Source organism: Schistocerca nitens, chromosome 1 (assembly GCF_023898315.1).
Source record: "Schistocerca nitens isolate TAMUIC-IGC-003100 chromosome 1, iqSchNite1.1, whole genome shotgun sequence".
Taxonomy (NCBI): Eukaryota; Metazoa; Arthropoda; class Insecta; order Orthoptera; family Acrididae; genus Schistocerca; species Schistocerca nitens.
The window spans coordinates 963,573,373-963,592,875 of record NC_064614.1 but is presented as its reverse complement, the minus strand read 5'-3'; the positions used below and the strand labels follow the sequence as shown (position 1 = coordinate 963,592,875).

The 19,503-nt window shown below is 41.7% G+C and overlaps 1 protein-coding gene across 1 annotated transcript in view; it reads left to right on the top strand.

The window, feature by feature from the left end:
* Nucleotides 1-19,503, top strand: part of LOC126194829 (oxysterol-binding protein-related protein 1-like) — a 424,899-nt gene that overhangs the window by 318,734 nt on the left and 86,662 nt on the right. The window contains exons 15-17 of the mRNA XM_049933164.1: nucleotides 1,771-1,880; nucleotides 2,004-2,162; nucleotides 15,574-15,686. Of these exons, the coding sequence (XP_049789121.1) occupies nucleotides 1,771-1,880; nucleotides 2,004-2,162; nucleotides 15,574-15,686 (382 nt within the window). The remainder of the gene's footprint in view (nucleotides 1-1,770; nucleotides 1,881-2,003; nucleotides 2,163-15,573; nucleotides 15,687-19,503) is intronic.

The following is a 19,503-nucleotide window of genomic DNA, read 5'->3' as shown; positions in this document are numbered from 1 at the left end:
GGGCTCTGATCTCTCTGATTTTATCCTCATGGTCTCTTCGCGAGATATACGTAGGAGGGAGCAATATACTGCTTGACTCTTCGGTGAACGTATGTTTTCGAAACTTTAACAAAAGCCCGTACGGAGCTACTGAGCGTCTCTCCTGCAGAGTCTTCCACTGGAGTTTATCTGTCACCTCCGAAAAGCTTTCGCGATTACTAAATGATCCTGTAACGAAGTGCGCTGCTCTCCGTTGGATCTTCTCTATCTCTTCTATCAACCCTATCTGGTACGGACCCCACACTGCTGAGCAGTATTCAAGCAGTGGGCGAACAAGCGTACTGTAACCTACTTCCTTTGTTTTTGGATTGCATTTCCTTAGGATTCTTCCAATGAATCTCAGTCTGGCATCTGCTTTACCGACGATCAACTTTATATGATTATTCCATTTTAAATCACTCCTAATGCGCACTCCCAGATAATTTATGGAATTAACTGCTTCCAGTTGCTGACCTGCTATTTTGTAGCTAAATGATAAGGGATCTATCTTTCTATGTATTCGCAGCACATTACACTTGTTTACATTGAGATTCAATTACCATTCCCTGCACCATGCGTCAATTTGCTGCAGATCCTCCTGCATTTCAGTACAATTTTCTATTGTTACAACCTCTCGATACACCACAGCTTCATCTGCAAAAAGCCTCAGTGAACTTCCGATGTCATCCACGACGTCATTTATGTATATTGTGAATAGCAACGGTCCTATTACACTCCCCTGCGGCACACCTGAAATCACTCTTACTTCGGAAGACTTCTCTCCATTGAGAATGACGTGCTGCGTTCTGTTATCTAGGAACTCCTCAATCCAATCACACAATTGGTCTGATAGTCCATATGCTCTTACTTTGTTCATTAAATGACTGTGGGGAACTGTATCGAATGCCTTGCGGAAGTCAAGAAACACGGCATCTACCTGTGAACCCATGTCTATGGCCCTCTGAGTCTCGTGGACGAATAGCGCGAGCTGGGTTTCACACGACCGTCTTTTTCGAAACCCGTGCTGATTCCTACAGAGTAGATTTCTAGTCTCCAGAAAAGTCATTATACTCTAACATAATGAGGAATATGCAAGTCTTCTCAAAGAAAGACAGGTATTGCTATGATCCTGGCCTGCTCATTTGCCAGACAAGTCCCTCATCAAATATGTCTTGGATATCTTCAGTCGGCAGTTTCTTTGTTCTGATCCTCCTGCAACGCCTGTCAGTGCTTTGTGGATGTGCCTACAAACTGTGTGGCAGCACCTCTGGGCATTATTTAACTCCAAGCAATGATGTCTGCAAATTCTGATTGCAGCAGGTGGCAGCTTCGCACAATACTGAATTTTTATGCTCTAAGTCCATGTACAGTTCTGTAATTCTAATCATTTGTGTATTGCCAAGTCTCTAACATGTGAAATAAATTTTATTTTAATCATGTCTTCTCCTTGTGCTGCACTTTTCACAAATATTTTGTGTGTTTCCTTTTCTGAACCCAGCTTGTTTCTTTGCCAAATTAAAATGTAATATTTTTCTTTGCAGTTGCTGATAATTTTATTAAATATCTTGTTCATTATATAGTGGATCCTGATAGGGCTATAGTTTTAATGTCTTACTCTTCACTTGCCGGGAAAAAGTACCTCACTCTTTAAATGCCGGATTATTTCTCACAAGACAATGAATGCATGCTTAAAGTTGCTGAGAATGAAAATTTGATTAATTTTCTATTCATATTTTATTACTAATTTTTCAGTATGTGGCAGCGTTTGCTGTAAGTGCACTTGCGTCTAATTGGGAACGTCTGGGCAAACCATTCAATCCACTGCTTGGTGAAACATACGAGTTGGAGAGAGATGGATACAGGTATTTTAGTAAAAGTCAATCCTTCTGTCACAAATACAAGCAGAATATTTATTTTAAATCAGTTGCTGATCAGTCATTACTTCTGTTATAGAGTCATTACTTCTGTCATTACTTCTGTTATAGAGTGATCTGTGAGCAAGTTAGCCACCATCCTCCAGTCTCTGCCTTTCATGCAGATTCTAAGGATTTCATTTTTCATGGGTCCATACATCCTAAATTAAAATTCTGGGGAAAAAGTGTTGAAATCCAGCCAAAAGGTGTTGTTACTGTAGAATTGCCTAGGTGAGTATATCTTTGATAGTAATCATATTAATATCTTATCTCTCAGACTTTGTTGCATTATTAAAGTCTGTCTCACAGGTACATGCAGCACCTGTGTAACAATAAACTCCAACAAAATTTCATCTTCTCTGGAAACAAAAGTTTTTAGGCATATGACTTAAAAATAACTTCAGATGGCATACACATACATATATTTAAAAAATAAAACAATAAATAAAATATGTCATAGTCTACTGTTACTCTCTGTTAAAGGAAGTTTTAGAATGGTCCTAATTGCCTACTTTGCCCAATTCCATAGCATACTACTGTACAGAATTATATTGTGGGGTAATACACCACCTAGTTCACTCATTTTCCTAACCCAGAAAAGAACTGTAAGAGCAATGCCACATTCTAGATATACACATTCTTTTGTATCGCGCCTGGATAGGCGGTGCGTGGGTCTGCTCCTGTGAACTGTTTCTGTAATATAAGCCGAGAGTGTAGGAAGCGAGTAGGAGCAGGAGAGGTGAAGCACTTTGGTGCTGCATGTAACTTTAACACATTTAATAGAGTCAAAAACACAAGTAAATATCAAATGCGTACATAACTTTGGCTAGGATGAGCACATAGGTGTGAAGCCATAGTCCATGTCTAGTCCTGTGAAGTTAGGATGACTGTTCAGTATAACCTCAAAACTAACAAATATTCGTTGCTGTCCAAACTTTATCTGTATGTAACTAATATAAAGTCTCAATAGTAAGCAATATTTCCAGGCCATCTGCTCTTGATGAAAAATGGGTGAAATCCATACGGCACTCCCTGAGCTCCACAGCATTGGCCAGAGGGCACTGTGGTCAGCGTAGTTAGTCTTCTCTCGTAGTGCCAACTTACGAGGGTGTGCCCCTATGTTGTGGCATCGTAACTTATCAATGCTACACCCTTCTCCCCTGAAATGGCGCACCGACGTGGAATAGGGCTTCTGACAGCGGGGAGAGGGATCCAGGGGCAGCGCAATTTGACGATATGGACAGCTGAACTCCCAGGACGTGCTGCCCACCCATGTCCCTGAATTGCTCGCAAGGGGCAAGGAAAATGCCCCTTGCAAAACCTGCTCGGGAGACGCACCGCCACTGGATATGCTCAGATGAAGAGGCAGAGCAACAGCCTCCATGGGCGATTACAGCAGCGGTGTGACATCAACCTCAGCGGCCATTGACTCCGGCACTGCAGAGGAACACAACGGTGATGGCAGACGGAGGTGGGGCTGTGGCAGCGATGAGAGGTGCCCGCCCAGCGCAGCAGACTGGACCAGCAGTGCAGGCAGGGGCACCCGTGCCGTAGGCGCGTGCGGCGGAGGCACCGTCGGTGGAGTCATGGGCTGTGGCGGCGGAAGCTGCGAAGCATCCAGTTCTGCCGGAAAAGAACCAGCTGCAGAAAACAGAGGACAGCACAAACGGATCTGGTGCCATTGTCGCTTGAGAGTGCCAGAGAGACCAGAAATTACAAACAAGGTGTGGCCAAGCTGGCGAAGAATGTGCCCCTGCTCCCAGCGCTGCCTGCCAGAGAAAACATGATAGAAAACCAAATCGTGCTGCACCAAGCTGGAATGAGGCAAAGCAGTGGGAGCGCGCAGCAGCGGGTGCAACAGCTGCAATAGGGACCGATGTGCACGGTCATGTAGCAGTTCCACTGGGGAACGGGCGCCACGTGACTGGGAATGATATGAAGCAAGGAAAGTCCATTGTGCTTGCTTGCAAGAGTGCGTGGCATGCAACTTGTTCATCTGTGACTTAAATATATCCACAAAATGTTCAGCCTTGCCGTTTGACTGGGGGTGGAATGGGGCTGAGGTCAGATGGCGAATGCCATTAGGAGCGCAGAACACTTCAGACTCAGAGGGCACAAACTGGGGGCCATTGTCAGAGACAATGACTTCAGAAAGGCTCTCAATGCAAAAAATAGATGTCAAAGTCCAAAGAGTACGGGTAGATGTGGTAGAAGACATAGGTACAACAAAAAGAAAGTTGCTGTAAGCATCTATGACTATCAACCAACGGGTGTCCCAGAAAGGACCCAAAAAATCATACAAACATGCTGCCAAGGTGCAGTAGGAGTTGGCCACGTAAAGAAGTGCTGGCGGGGAGCAAATTGGTGCTTCATGAAAGAGCTGCAATTAGCAAACAAATTCTCAATTTGGTTATCAATATCGACCCAAGTGCAGTGACGACGTGCTAATTGCTCCGTCCTCACTATACCCCAATGACCAGCATACAGTAAGCGGAGGATATCTGACTGCAAAGAACGAGGTACAACCACATGAGACTGATAATTGTCAGTTCATAACAAAATAACACTGTGGTGTACAGACAAGTTGTGACGTTGCGCAAAGTAAAGTCGAACAATGGGATCACTAATCTGCGTAGCAGATGGAGGCCATTGAGTAGGAATATATTGCAAAACAATCTGCAAAGAATCATCAGCAACTGTCATGGAAGGAATGCAACAAAAATCCACCGGAAAACCATCAATGAAATCCTTGTCTTGCAAATCAATGAACGTGCATGACAATTCGGAAGAATCAAACACTTTATCAGGACCAATAGGTAGATGAGACAAATCATCAGCATTGCCATACTGGGCCGTAGGCCGAAACAAAATTAGTTAGACAAAAACAAAGACCAACATTGCACCTTTTGTGCACTACAGGCTGGAACTGGCTTGGACAGGTGAAACAATGACGTCAAAGGCTTATGGTTGGTGACCAAATAGAACTTGTGACAGTACAAAAAATCATGAAACTTGGTCACTCCATATACAATAGCTAAAGACTCTTTCTCAATTTGAGAATAGTTTTGCTGGGCAGAATTGAACAATTTAGACGCAAAAGCTATTGGGTGATCAACAGAATTAATGCGGTGTGAGAGAACCACTCCGATGTTGTGAGAAGCTGCATCGACAGCCGAAACAAGTTATTTGGAGGGATTGAATGGAATCAAACAGTGATCACTCAACAAAGCAGATTTGAGCTTGTGGAAAGCAGCATCACATTCCAAAGACCAAAAAAAAGGAACATTCTTACGCTGAAGGCGATGCAAAGGTGGTGCAATGTGCACTGCATTTGGTATAAACCGAACATAATACGTAATTTTGCCTAACCCAGACTGAAGTTCTTTCAAGTTTCTGGGTGCTGGCAAGTCCCTAATCACACAGAGATGTGATGGTGAGGGGTGGATACCCTGTCCGTTAATCAGATGCCCTAAATACCGAATCTCACTTTGAAAAAATTTGCACTTGTCTTTGTTACACTTGAGTCCTGCCTGCCAAAGTACAGTAAATAAGACACTCAAATTCTGCAGATGTTTGTCAGGGATGCGTCCTGATACCACAGTATCGTCCAGATAATTGGAACAACCAGGGACAGTGGCACATAACTGCTGCAAGTAAGACTGAAAAATAGCAGGAGCTGAAGCACAACCAAATGGAAGGTGGTGAAACTTGAAAAATCCAAGATGGGTGTTGATCACAAAATATTGCCACGAATGTTCGTCAAGCGGAATTTGAAAGTACGCGTCCCACAAGTCAATCGTGGAAAAGAATTTACCCGCACCAAGCTTAACAAAAATGTCTTCAGGATGCAGTAAGGGAAACGTAGCTACTACTGTCTGGGGATTGACTGTAGACTTAAAGTCAGCACAAATGCAGAGACAACCATTTGGTTTTTTCATGCAGACTATAGGCGAAGTCCATTGCGAAGCAGAAACAGGTTCAATGACACCACTGTCTTGCAAATGCTGAAGTCCAGTAGCTACGGCGTCGCACTGTGCATGCAGCACCAGATGTGTGTGCTGGAAAATAGGCATGACTTTGCCTCTAATGAAAATATGCACTGCAAAGTCTGTGGCACAACCAAGGCCCTCAGAAAAGAGTTCAGCAAAATCCTCGCATAGTGCGGCCACACTGTCTGCATGGTCTTGAGCGTTGATGCAAAGTACATTGTTCTGAATTGTGAGGCCAAAAAATTCAAATGTGTGCCTGCCAAAAATGTTTGGAGCATTACTAGAGTGGCGCACATGAAAAGACACAGTTTTTGTCGTCACACTATACGTGGCTTGCAACCTACACACCCCTAGCATTGAGATTTCCTGTCCAGTAAATGCAGTCAGCGTGGAATGTGAATGATGAAGCGGGGGAAAACCAAGCAAGTCGTATGTTGATCTGTTGAGTAAAGAAACAGATGCATCAGTGTCCAGCTCCATGCGAACAGCACGTCCACAAATGTTCAAAGTCACAAAAAGTTTATTCGAATCATGCTGAATGTGAGAGGAAGCATCTGGCAAAATTTGTTCATGCACACTACGAGCTGTAGAAGCACATGAAGCAGAAGGCTTTAAAAATGGCATTATTGCCCATAGGCTGATGATTGGAACTATGATCGAGGCGGTTTCCATTGTGGTGATGCCCACACGAGTAACGCGAACGTGAAACAGTCTGAGAATTAGAGTGTCTCTTATGACACACAGATTGCACATGCCCTTTCATGCGGCACAGGCGGGAGGCTGGGGGGGGGGGGGGGTCAGAGGTGCTGAGGAAGCTGCAGTTTGTAGTGTGACAAGTCCATTCACAGCAGCAAACAGCTGCATCATTTGCTGAGCCTGAAAACGTACAATATTGGACAGTGAAGCCTGTTCTGTTGTGAAGCCATCGTTGACACAAAATAATTTCTTAGAGCGAAGGGTGGGAGTGCACATTCACTCAGTCACCCAGAGATAGCACAAAAAAGATAAAGCAGTACCTAGCAAAAAAACATAGGTAAGAGGAGAAAAAAAAATTCGTCCAATCCTCGTTGCCACTTTCTTTTGTCCTGCCTGGATAGGTGGTGCGTGGGTCTTCTCCTGTGAACTGCTTCTGTAATATAGGCTGAGTGTGAAGGAAACGAGTAGGAGCAGGAGAGGTGAAGCACTTCGGTATTGCATGTAACTTTAACACTTTTAATAGAGTCAAAAACACAAGTAAATAGCAAATGCGTACTTATCTTTGGCTAGGATGAGCACGTAGGTGTGAAGCCATAGTCCATGTCTAATCCTGTGAAGTTAGGATGACTGTTCTATATAATACTTTTTGCTGTCCAAACTTTATCTGTACGTAACTAATACAAAGTCTCAGTAGCAAGCTAGCCCACTCGGTAGTAGAAGTGACATCTCCAGGCCATCTGCTCTTGATAAAAAATGGGCGAAATCCTGGCAGCACTCCCTGAGCTCCACAGCGTCGGCCAGAGGGTGCTGTGGTCAGCGTAGTTAGTCTTCTCTCATAGTGCCAACTTACGAGAGCGTGCACCTACATTGTGGCATCATAACTATCAACACCACATATTCTTTCAAACCCCTCTGTTATATGCTCAGATGAAGAGGCAGAGCAACAGCCTCCATGGGCGATTACAGCAGCGGTGTGACATCAACCTCAGCGGCCATTGACTCCGGCACTGCAGAGGAACACAACGGTGATGGCAGACGGAGGTGGGGCTGTGGCAGCGATGAGAGGTGCCCGCCCAGCGCAGCAGACTGGACCAGCAGTGCAGGCAGGGGCACCCGTGCCGTAGGCGCGTGCGGCGGAGGCACCGTCGGTGGAGTCATGGGCTGTGGCGGCGGAAGCTGCGAAGCATCCAGTTCTGCCGGAAAAGAACCAGCTGCAGAAAACAGAGGACAGCACAAACGGATCTGGTGCCATTGTCGCTTGAGAGTGCCAGAGAGACCAGAAATTACAAACAAGGTGTGGCCAAGCTGGCGAAGAATGTGCCCCTGCTCCCAGCGCTGCCTGCCAGAGAAAACATGATAGAAAACCAAATCGTGCTGCACCAAGCTGGAATGAGGCAAAGCAGTGGGAGCGCGCAGCAGCGGGTGCAACAGCTGCAATAGGGACCGATGTGCACGGTCATGTAGCAGTTCCACTGGGGAACGGGCGCCACGTGACTGGGAATGATATGAAGCAAGGAAAGTCCATTGTGCTTGCTTGCAAGAGTGCGTGGCATGCAACTTGTTCATCTGTGACTTAAATATATCCACAAAATGTTCAGCCTTGCCGTTTGACTGGGGGTGGAATGGGGCTGAGGTCAGATGGCGAATGCCATTAGGAGCGCAGAACACTTCAGACTCAGAGGGCACAAACTGGGGGCCATTGTCAGAGACAATGACTTCAGAAAGGCTCTCAATGCAAAAAATAGATGTCAAAGTCCAAAGAGTACGGGTAGATGTGGTAGAAGACATAGGTACAACAAAAAGAAAGTTGCTGTAAGCATCTATGACTATCAACCAACGGGTGTCCCAGAAAGGACCCAAAAAATCATACAAACATGCTGCCAAGGTGCAGTAGGAGTTGGCCACGTAAAGAAGTGCTGGCGGGGAGCAAATTGGTGCTTCATGAAAGAGCTGCAATTAGCAAACAAATTCTCAATTTGGTTATCAATATCGACCCAAGTGCAGTGACGACGTGCTAATTGCTCCGTCCTCACTATACCCCAATGACCAGCATACAGTAAGCGGAGGATATCTGACTGCAAAGAACGAGGTACAACCACATGAGACTGATAATTGTCAGTTCATAACAAAATAACACTGTGGTGTACAGACAAGTTGTGACGTTGCGCAAAGTAAAGTCGAACAATGGGATCACTAATCTGCGTAGCAGATGGAGGCCATTGAGTAGGAATATATTGCAAAACAATCTGCAAAGAATCATCAGCAACTGTCATGGAAGGAATGCAACAAAAATCCACCGGAAAACCATCAATGAAATCCTTGTCTTGCAAATCAATGAACGTGCATGACAATTCGGAAGAATCAAACACTTTATCAGGACCAATAGGTAGATGAGACAAATCATCAGCATTGCCATACTGGGCCGTAGGCCGAAACAAAATTAGTTAGACAAAAACAAAGACCAACATTGCACCTTTTGTGCACTACAGGCTGGAACTGGCTTGGACAGGTGAAACAATGACGTCAAAGGCTTATGGTTGGTGACCAAATAGAACTTGTGACAGTACAAAAAATCATGAAACTTGGTCACTCCATATACAATAGCTAAAGACTCTTTCTCAATTTGAGAATAGTTTTGCTGGGCAGAATTGAACAATTTAGACGCAAAAGCTATTGGGTGATCAACAGAATTAATGCGGTGTGAGAGAACCACTCCGATGTTGTGAGAAGCTGCATCGACAGCCGAAACAAGTTATTTGGAGGGATTGAATGGAATCAAACAGTGATCACTCAACAAAGCAGATTTGAGCTTGTGGAAAGCAGCATCACATTCCAAAGACCAAAAAAAAGGAACATTCTTACGCTGAAGGCGATGCAAAGGTGGTGCAATGTGCACTGCATTTGGTATAAACCGAACATAATACGTAATTTTGCCTAACCCAGACTGAAGTTCTTTCAAGTTTCTGGGTGCTGGCAAGTCCCTAATCACACAGAGATGTGATGGTGAGGGGTGGATACCCTGTCCGTTAATCAGATGCCCTAAATACCGAATCTCACTTTGAAAAAATTTGCACTTGTCTTTGTTACACTTGAGTCCTGCCTGCCAAAGTACAGTAAATAAGACACTCAAATTCTGCAGATGTTTGTCAGGGATGCGTCCTGATACCACAGTATCGTCCAGATAATTGGAACAACCAGGGACAGTGGCACATAACTGCTGCAAGTAAGACTGAAAAATAGCAGGAGCTGAAGCACAACCAAATGGAAGGTGGTGAAACTTGAAAAATCCAAGATGGGTGTTGATCACAAAATATTGCCACGAATGTTCGTCAAGCGGAATTTGAAAGTACGCGTCCCACAAGTCAATCGTGGAAAAGAATTTACCCGCACCAAGCTTAACAAAAATGTCTTCAGGATGCAGTAAGGGAAACGTAGCTACTACTGTCTGGGGATTGACTGTAGACTTAAAGTCAGCACAAATGCAGAGACAACCATTTGGTTTTTTCATGCAGACTATAGGCGAAGTCCATTGCGAAGCAGAAACAGGTTCAATGACACCACTGTCTTGCAAATGCTGAAGTCCAGTAGCTACGGCGTCGCACTGTGCATGCAGCACCAGATGTGTGTGCTGGAAAATAGGCATGACATTGCCTCTAATGAAAATATGCACTGCAAAGTCTGTGGCACAACCAAGGCCCTCAGAAAAGAGTTCAGCAAAATCCTCGCATAGTGCGGCCACACTGTCTGCATGGTCTTGAGCGTTGATGCAAAGTACATTGTTCTGAATTGTGAGGCCAAAAAATTCAAATGTGTGCCTGCCAAAAATGTTTGGAGCATTACTAGAGTGGCGCACATGAAAAGACACAGTTTTTGTCGTCACACTATACGTGGCTTGCAACCTACACACCCCTAGCATTGAGATTTCCTGTCCAGTAAATGCAGTCAGCGTGGAATGTGAATGATGAAGCGGGGGAAAACCAAGCAAGTCGTATGTTGATCTGTTGAGTAAAGAAACAGATGCATCAGTGTCCAGCTCCATGCGAACAGCACGTCCACAAATGTTCAAAGTCACAAAAAGTTTATTCGAATCATGCTGAATGTGAGAGGAAGCATCTGGCAAAATTTGTTCATGCACACTACGAGCTGTAGAAGCACATGAAGCAGAAGGCTTTAAAAATGGCATTATTGCCCATAGGCTGATGATTGGAACTATGATCGAGGCGGTTTCCATTGTGGTGATGCCCACACGAGTAACGCGAACGTGAAACAGTCTGAGAATTAGAGTGTCTTTTATGACACACAGATTGCACATGCCCTTTCATGCGGCACAGGCGGGAGGCTGGGGGGGGGGGGGGGGGGTCAGAGGTGCTGAGGAAGCTGCAGTTTGTAGTGTGACAAGTCCATTCACAGCAGCAAACAGCTGCATCATTTGCTGAGCCTGAAAACGTACAATATTGGACAGTGAAGCCTGTTCTGTTGTGAAGCCATCGTTGACACAAAATAATTTCTTAGAGCGAAGGGTGGGAGTGCACATTCACTCAGTCACCCAGAGATAGCACAAAAAAGATAAAGCAGTACCTAGCAAAAAAACATAGGTAAGAGGAGAAAAAAAAATTCGTCCAATCCTCGTTGCCACTTTCTTTTGTCCTGCCTGGATAGGCGGTGCGTGGGTCTTCTCCTGTGAACTGCTTCTGTAATATAGGCTGAGTGTGAAGGAAACGAGTAGGAGCAGGAGAGGTGAAGCACTTCGGTATTGCATGTAACTTTAACACTTTTAATAGAGTCAAAAACACAAGTAAATAGCAAATGCGTACTTATCTTTGGCTAGGATGAGCACGTAGGTGTGAAGCCATAGTCCATGTCTAATCCTGTGAAGTTAGGATGACTGTTCTATATAATCTCAAAACTAACAAATACTTTTTGCTGCCCAAATTTTATCTGTACGTAACTAATACAAAGTCTCAGTAGCAAGCTAGCCCACTCGGTAGTAGATGTGACATCTCCAGGCCATCTGCTCTTGATAAAAAATGGGCGAAATCCTGGCAGCACTCCCTGAGCTCCACAGCGTCGGCCAGAGGGTGCTGTGGTCAGCGTAGTTAGTCTTCTCTCATAGTGCCAACTTACGAGAGCGTGCACCTACATTGTGGCATCATAACTATCAACACCACATATTCTTTCAAACCCCTCTGTCAAAAGTCCAAGACAGAAAGTATGTAGTGTGCGAATCACCAGTGTTACATGTTAAATGACAACAAAAACAAAATTACATCATCATTACTAGAGGAAGCTCAATCATTGTAAATGAAATATGAGAAATTCCACTCTTGAGTGTTATTAAATGTTGTTACACTAATTTTCCAGAGGAGTGTGAACATAAGAGGGAGGTGTGGGAGGTGAGAAGGGCTATGACTGATAAGCCCTCCAAATGATGGATTGTATGTGAAATGCGAATGAATGAAAATAAAATAAGGCAATACATTTGGGAGCATAAAACAAGTGCTTTTGTCATCTATTTAGATAGTCACAGAAGAGAATTATAGAAACTTTACAACAGCAGCAGGGACTTGAACCTGCAGGCTTTATTACATTAGTTGCTTGTAGCTATTGGAGGGGGTGAGGTGGACATAATTATTGTAATTAGGCCCTGAAAAATAAGTGCATGATAATATTTGCTGGAACAATAATCTTAGAAGATTAGCTTGAATGGTGTGAGTGATTTATATAGAATAAAAAATGAAAAAAATGATTGTAATGTTCTCATCTGGTGTCATGATCTACTAGATTTGTCAAGCATTAATCCCTTGAATTGGGAACCTAAATACATTTTGTGGACTGTGAGAATCTACACGGGCAATAACCAAACCATGCTCTTACCAGCTCAAGTCTCACATGTAAAATTCTGTTGGTGGTGTGAGGTAAATATATGGAAATCTATGAGGAAGGAGTGTTAAGATCTTTCCCCTGAAATGAGTGAGTTGGAATAGATCAAAAATTACAACCTTTCCTGTTTGAAAGGAAAAATAAAGTTGTATGGTGATACGTGAAACAGTAGAAGGCTAAATGAATATTTCAGTACAGTGTGTGTGTTGTTTATGAAGCCATTGAGAAGGCAAAGGAAAAAGCACTAATAAATTTCTGGCTGTTTCTTGTAACTGAGTTTTTGGAAACTCACAGGAACAGAAAGTGATGTAGGATTCTGTTTCAAAGAGTGTTTCAGTATGTTGCACATTGACTTTTAAGTGTTGATGTATTTTTTAAATATAGTAAAAGTCTATTGAAAAGGTCTTGAAAATTTCATTAATTTTGTATAAATGATTCCTCCACTGGAATGATTTAAGTAAAAGGCTGTAATCCTTAACCAGCGAGCCATATGAAACCCCAACTTGAAGGGTTAACGAGAAAGTTCAGAAATCAACAGGCCCTCTTTTTTTTTTTTTTTTTTTTTAACACTGATGACAGAAGATCAGGAAGAAAAGCAGTTCTTGAAACAAGACTCAAATTTAAAGCATGCTTGTGGAGCTAATGAGAACTATCATCATATTGCAGTATAAATATTGTCGGCAGTATCCTGAGCTTTTATAACAGCATTATCAACAAAGGAAGTGAAATGAGTAGAAATACTAGATAGCATTATTTTATGTCTGTATGTTGATCAGCAATGAAATTAGGATGAAAATATCAGAGTACATGGAAAAGAATGACCTCTGAATGTTAACCACAGTGTATAATAGCTCATTCATTCATATCTTTAGTTATGGCATAATGTTCTGGGATGCAAATGCTCAGAAAATGAAAAATATGTTCAGAATGCAAAAGGGCCACCAGCATGATAATCAAAAGTATCAGAATGGCCTTCTGAATATTCTTTAAAAGCAGGAAAATTTTGACAGCTCCAATTGAATACATCTTATGAAGTACAGTCTGTAAGGAAAAATATGTACTAGTATTAATCAAACATCACTATACATAGTTATCAAATTTTGCTCAGCTTTCAGATGATGTCCTTTAGAATTAAATAGTACAGATTACACTTATGCATACCAGAATGGCTACATTGCCATAGTTGACTGTATTCTATTGGTGCTGCAGCTTGACTGGAGTGAATGATTGTATTGGATGGTGTGGCTGAGGAGAGAAATTAGGTGGAGAGGTGTTTTGAGCTACGTGGCTCACAGCCAGGAAAAGGAGGCAGCAGACAGATCAGTTAGGAATATGGTACTAGTGAGCTCATCCCAGCACAGGCAGGAAGAGTTGCATGTGGCCCATAATGATGTGGAAGAGATGTGTGGGAATAGAATACAGAATAGGGGAAGAAAGAGATGGCAGAGAGGATGATGTGAGAGTAAATTAACTGAAGTGGAGAATGTGAGGACAGCATTAGAGATTGGTGTGGGACAGAGTCTAATAAAGACTGAGGCCAGGTCTCGGTGAAATGGAGAGCATAGAACTAGGGATATACTTGTTAGTAGGTGTGGAAAAGGGTTTAATAGAGATTGAGATCTGGCCTCAAACTCCAATAGCTTCTATCCCGTAGCTATGTACTTCCACCTCTCTCCCCATATTCCCCATTTCACTTTGTCTAGGCTCAGATCATCCTCTCTGTCATGTCTCTCATCCCCTATTCTTCCTCCCACTTTCAGCCCACTTTTTCACATCGTTATGGGGCACATAAAATTTCCCCTGCCCTATCTCATCCACATGTTGCCTCTCCTCCCAAGCCATCTGCCAGCCTTCCCTCCAAACCTCTTTCCTTTTCTCCATCTCCTTTCTCCTTTTATTCCAGTTGAATTGCAGCATCGGTATACTGTAGTTGGTCAGGACAATGTAGTTGTCCAGGTGTATGTGTGTTATTTACTAATTAACTTTGAAGAAGGACATGTGTGTGGGAGGAACACGCGCGCGTGCACATACACATGCACACCCACCCACCCACCCACACACACACACACACACACACACACACACACACACACACACACACACAAAATTCTATTTATGTCTGCATAACTACATTGCCCTGGCATGTGCACACATCCATACAGTGGCATTTGTTTATAGAGTAATAATAAACAAAAAAATAATTAAAATATGTAAAGCTATCAGATTTCAACTGCATGACCTATCCAAAAGACACAATATTATGATTAATGACATTTTACAGGAGATAATGGGAGTGACACACATGAAAACCTACACATTTTACCTGACTGAAAACCCAATTACATACTACTACATCAATGTTTTTGCTTCCATTACACTAGAAAATGATTTTGTTTTGGAGCTCACAGGCTACTGCCATACTAATTTTCCACTCACCTGTGTTTATTGTTTACTTTATTTGCAATCAAATTCGTAGCTTCTTATTGCTTCATTCTCAGTCACTTAGGCACAATTCAACAACTGTGCCTAAGTGCCTGAGGATTCAGTTGTAAAAAAGCTGTGAAATAGATTGAAAATAAAGCTGAGCAGAAAATTAGTGTAAAAATAGTCTGTGTACTCCACAAGAAAAGCACATCAATATGCCCTAACAGACAACATTGACAATGTCAGGATTTAATGGTTCCTATAAAGCTCCAATTGAAAGACTTACTTAGTAATCATTATAGACACTGAAAAGTATCTTTTATTCATGGCCACTTCACCATTATTTGCAAGTTAAATACTGGTAAAAGAAGAATAAAGTCTACTCTATATGCCTGCGATTTTTGCTTATGAAACACGCACTATTCCATTCTGTTTACACTGTTTGCTAACACTGCCACTTGGTGTTAGTGAGGCTAGCCTGTCAATGGACTAAAATATTTGATGAATGCAGCGTGTCACAACTTTAGTGTGTGCAGTCATTAGTTAAATACCAAATTAAATAAGAAAGAGTCACACTTTCACTAAATTAGCAATTAAACATGTTTGATGTGGCAGTTCAGTTACAATAAAATGTTTTTCTTTCATCTTATTAGGTGGGGTGAGGCATATACATGGACCAATGTGAACTGCTGTGTCCACAACATTATTGTTGGAAAACTTTGGATGGAACAGTATGGAACGATGGAAGTCGTAAATCATTCAACTGGTATGAATAATAATGTGCTAAAAATTGTAATTTCTTTCTATTTTGAGAACTGTAGTGTAATATGAGAGAGGAGAAGGAAAGAATTCTGCTCAGGTGTGTAGACGATTACTGACAGGAATGGTATGTTTTAAAGAAATTACTTCCCAGTTTTCAATCATGGTATTTCCCAATTTTTAATCGTTTTTTATTTCAAGAAAATATGAGGGTACTCCCAAAAGTAAGGTCTCCTATTTTTTTATAAGTACATAGACCTGTTTATTTGTACAACAGTTTACATCAGTTTACTGCTTGAACATTTAGATATTTTTTGACATAATCACCATTTCTGTCGATGCATTTTTGTAGACACTGTGACAGTTTTTGTATGCCCGTGTCATACCAGCTCGCTGCCATGCTGTTCAGAAAGTTATGAACCTCATTGTCGGAGCTGAATCGTTTACCGGCCATATGTTCTTTTAACCTAGGGAACAGGTGATAGTCACTGGGCGCCAAGTCAGAACTATAGGATGGGTGGGTGATTATGTTCCACTGAAATTGTTGCAGGAGAGCAACGGTTTGCCAAGCAACGTGTGGGCGAGCGTTGTCATGGAGAATGTGTACGCCCTTGCTCAACATTCCTCTTCTCTGGTTCTGAATTGCATGTTTGAGTTTTATCAGAGTCTCACAGTACCTATCAGCATTAATTGTGGTCCCAGCGATCCTGCTCTGATGACGAGGTGAAAGAAGAGGTTCATAACTTTCTGTAAAGCATGGTGGCGAGCTGGTATGACATGAGCATACAAAAACTGCCACAGCAGCTACAAAAATGCATCAACAGAAATGGTGATTATGTCGAAAAATAGCTAAATGTTCAAGCTGTAAACTGATGTAAACCATTGTAGAAATAAACAGGTCTATGTACTTATGAAAAAATAGGAGACCTTACTTTTGGGATTACCCTCGTATAAGTTTAGAATTTCAAATGGCTGCTGTACTGGTCAACAAAAGAATGTGGGAAGGGGTTTGGGGAGGGGGGGGGGGGCAGGGCGGGAGGTTCTGGCTTCTGCTATTTCCTTTCAAGCATAATGCCATCAAGTTGACTTCAAGTCAAAACCCAGCTTTTAGAGTAATCAGTTTCCCTGCAACATACATAACTTGATCATAATATGGAATAAAGTGTAGATCTGTCCTTCATACTTCTCTAAATTATGAATTGTTTGCTATGCACATATTATATGCACTTTCTAAGAAAACTCTCAGCAAAGTAACTGATGGAAATCAAATGACACTGACTGGTAGCAACAGGTTTCTGATCACAGCTAGCATCAAATAGCAGACAAAACTGTTTAGTGTATCTACATCCACAAGAGTATTTCTTTATTTATTTATTTATTTACTTATTTATTTACATTTTCTTTGCGTGCATCCATCGTAATGATGGCTTTTGCAAACGCCAGACTTAATACTATGGTTATATTTATACTTATAAAATACACTATATTCTGTAGCTGTTGCTTCTTATGTCTATTTTTTACATTTATCACATTACAACTGATATGCTAATGCCTCATGTTACAATCACTATCTTAAAATTCATTGAAAGAATATAAACATTTTTCTATTAGAAAAGATTTTAATTTTGTTTTAAAAACATTTCCCGTGTACGTTCTTAGAGAGTTTGGTAGCTTGTTATACCAAATCAAACCACTGATATATGGACTTCTATCAGTCATTTTTAATGTTGTTCTGTTACGGAAATAGTTACACTTTGTTCTACTGTTGTGATAGTGATATGCTGAATAACAACCATTGTAGTGTTTGTGTGGTTTTGGAATCTGATTATTTATTGACATGGTAAACCTTTCCAACACAGTGTTGTCTGCTGTCTGAATTTGGTAGTGATGTGAAAGGAGTCAATACTGATTACTGTCTTTTGATTTCAATTGATGCAGCTGCTTCCAGCAGTAATCTCAATAAGAATCTTATTAGATTGTACTTGCAATGGTTTTGTATTCAAATGATGTAGTGTTTTATATGCGGGTATCCACAGCTGTTGAAATGCATGATATTTGGAAGAATTCCACTAACATCTGGTAAAATTGTTGTTTATCAAAACACAACCAGTTTTGCAGCCTAAAGCCACATAATTAGATGCAACCGACATGGTAAAAAGCAAAGGACAGTGTCATCACATTTTGTGGCTATTAAAATTAATGAAGGAATGTCTAAAATATGCTTGCAATATTAAAAGATCATATGCATATCCATCACTCCTAGTCAAAATTTTCTATTCAGTGAATATTGTCAATACTATGGTGAGTGAAAAGTAATGAAGATGTGTCCATTCATTTAGGCATGAATTTCAGAGAGGCACAACTCGTGGTTACAGAGCCATGTTTTAACATTTGCACGCATCTAAAAAGAAAAATATTCTATAGTGAGAGAATGCTAAAATTTTTTGAATGGGGCTGGATTGATGAGAAAAAATTGTCACTGCTGACATGGTTAGTCATGGCACTACGTGAATTATTATATGGAATGTATCAGTGTCTTACTGGTGTGACGGCAAGGCAACCCAGTGTTGGGTAAAGTAAAAGCGGCCTACACAAACAACAAAGTGACACTAGCTGGCTGGTGGAACAGAAGCTATTCATGTGGACAGTGTGACTTCATGTATTCATGTCTAGGAACACTGAGTCACTCCCTTTACAATAGAGAATAATACAGAATTTTATTATGTACTAATACCTAATTGCATAAACAATCAAAATTAGCCAGAATGCTGTGGTGCTTTGATTGTAATTGGTTATTCAGCGTTAACTGTGCTTTTTCTTTTTTATGTCTAAAATTTCTACTTCCCCTAATATTTTCAGAATGTGTTTTTTTTTCTTTTTATGGAATATTTTTAAATTTGCTGAAGGGCTTGTGATGCTGAGCCCTTCTTTGTGAAAGTGCATTTTTAATGTAGATTATGAATTATTTAAGTGAAAGTGTTCCTGCAATCTTACTTGAAATAGCCGACCAGTTTGCCCCGTGTATTTCTTCAGGCAATCATTATGTGTAATCCAGTGTACACACACTTCATTATGCAGGGTGTACATAAAGTCCGGGAACACTTTCAGTTATCTATTGCACAAGAACCAAACATTGTACAGATATCATTCATATGTCATTTGAAGAGAAACCTTGAAAGTTCCTTTTTTATTCCCATGTATACCACCACAGCATAGTTTGGTAATTTGCCGATAGTCAGCTCTAGTTGCAAACATGGCAAGTTGAGGTGTGGAGCTAACTTTCTGTGTGCCGGAGTTCAACAAAAACAAGTGTGCTACAGCTGTTCAACAGATGTTTAGAACCAAGTACAGTAAGAAGCCACCAACAAGGAAGGCCATTTACCACTGGCATGACACATTCTTTATAATGGGTTGCTTGTGCCCGGCAAAGAGAAGTGAATGTGAGTGAAGTGAATGTGAGTGAAGTGAATGTGGAATGCGTACGAGAGACATTCATAAGGAGTCCAAAGAAATCGGTGCATCATGCATCCTGTGAACTCAAAATGGCTCCAGTGACAGTGTGGAAAGTCCTGCGACAGAAGCTGTCTATGAAACCATTCAAATTGGAGCTACTGCAGAAGCTCAATGGCGACAACAAAGACAAGCATTTTGAGTTTTGTTTGCAGTTGCAACAATTGAATGAGGATCAGGATGGCACTGTTGATCACTTAAGTTTTAGTGACAAAGCCACTTTTCACACTAATGGGAAAGTGAACAGGCATAATTGTCGAATCTGGGGTACAAAGCATCCACATGAATGCATTTAATTTGAGCGTGATTCCTCT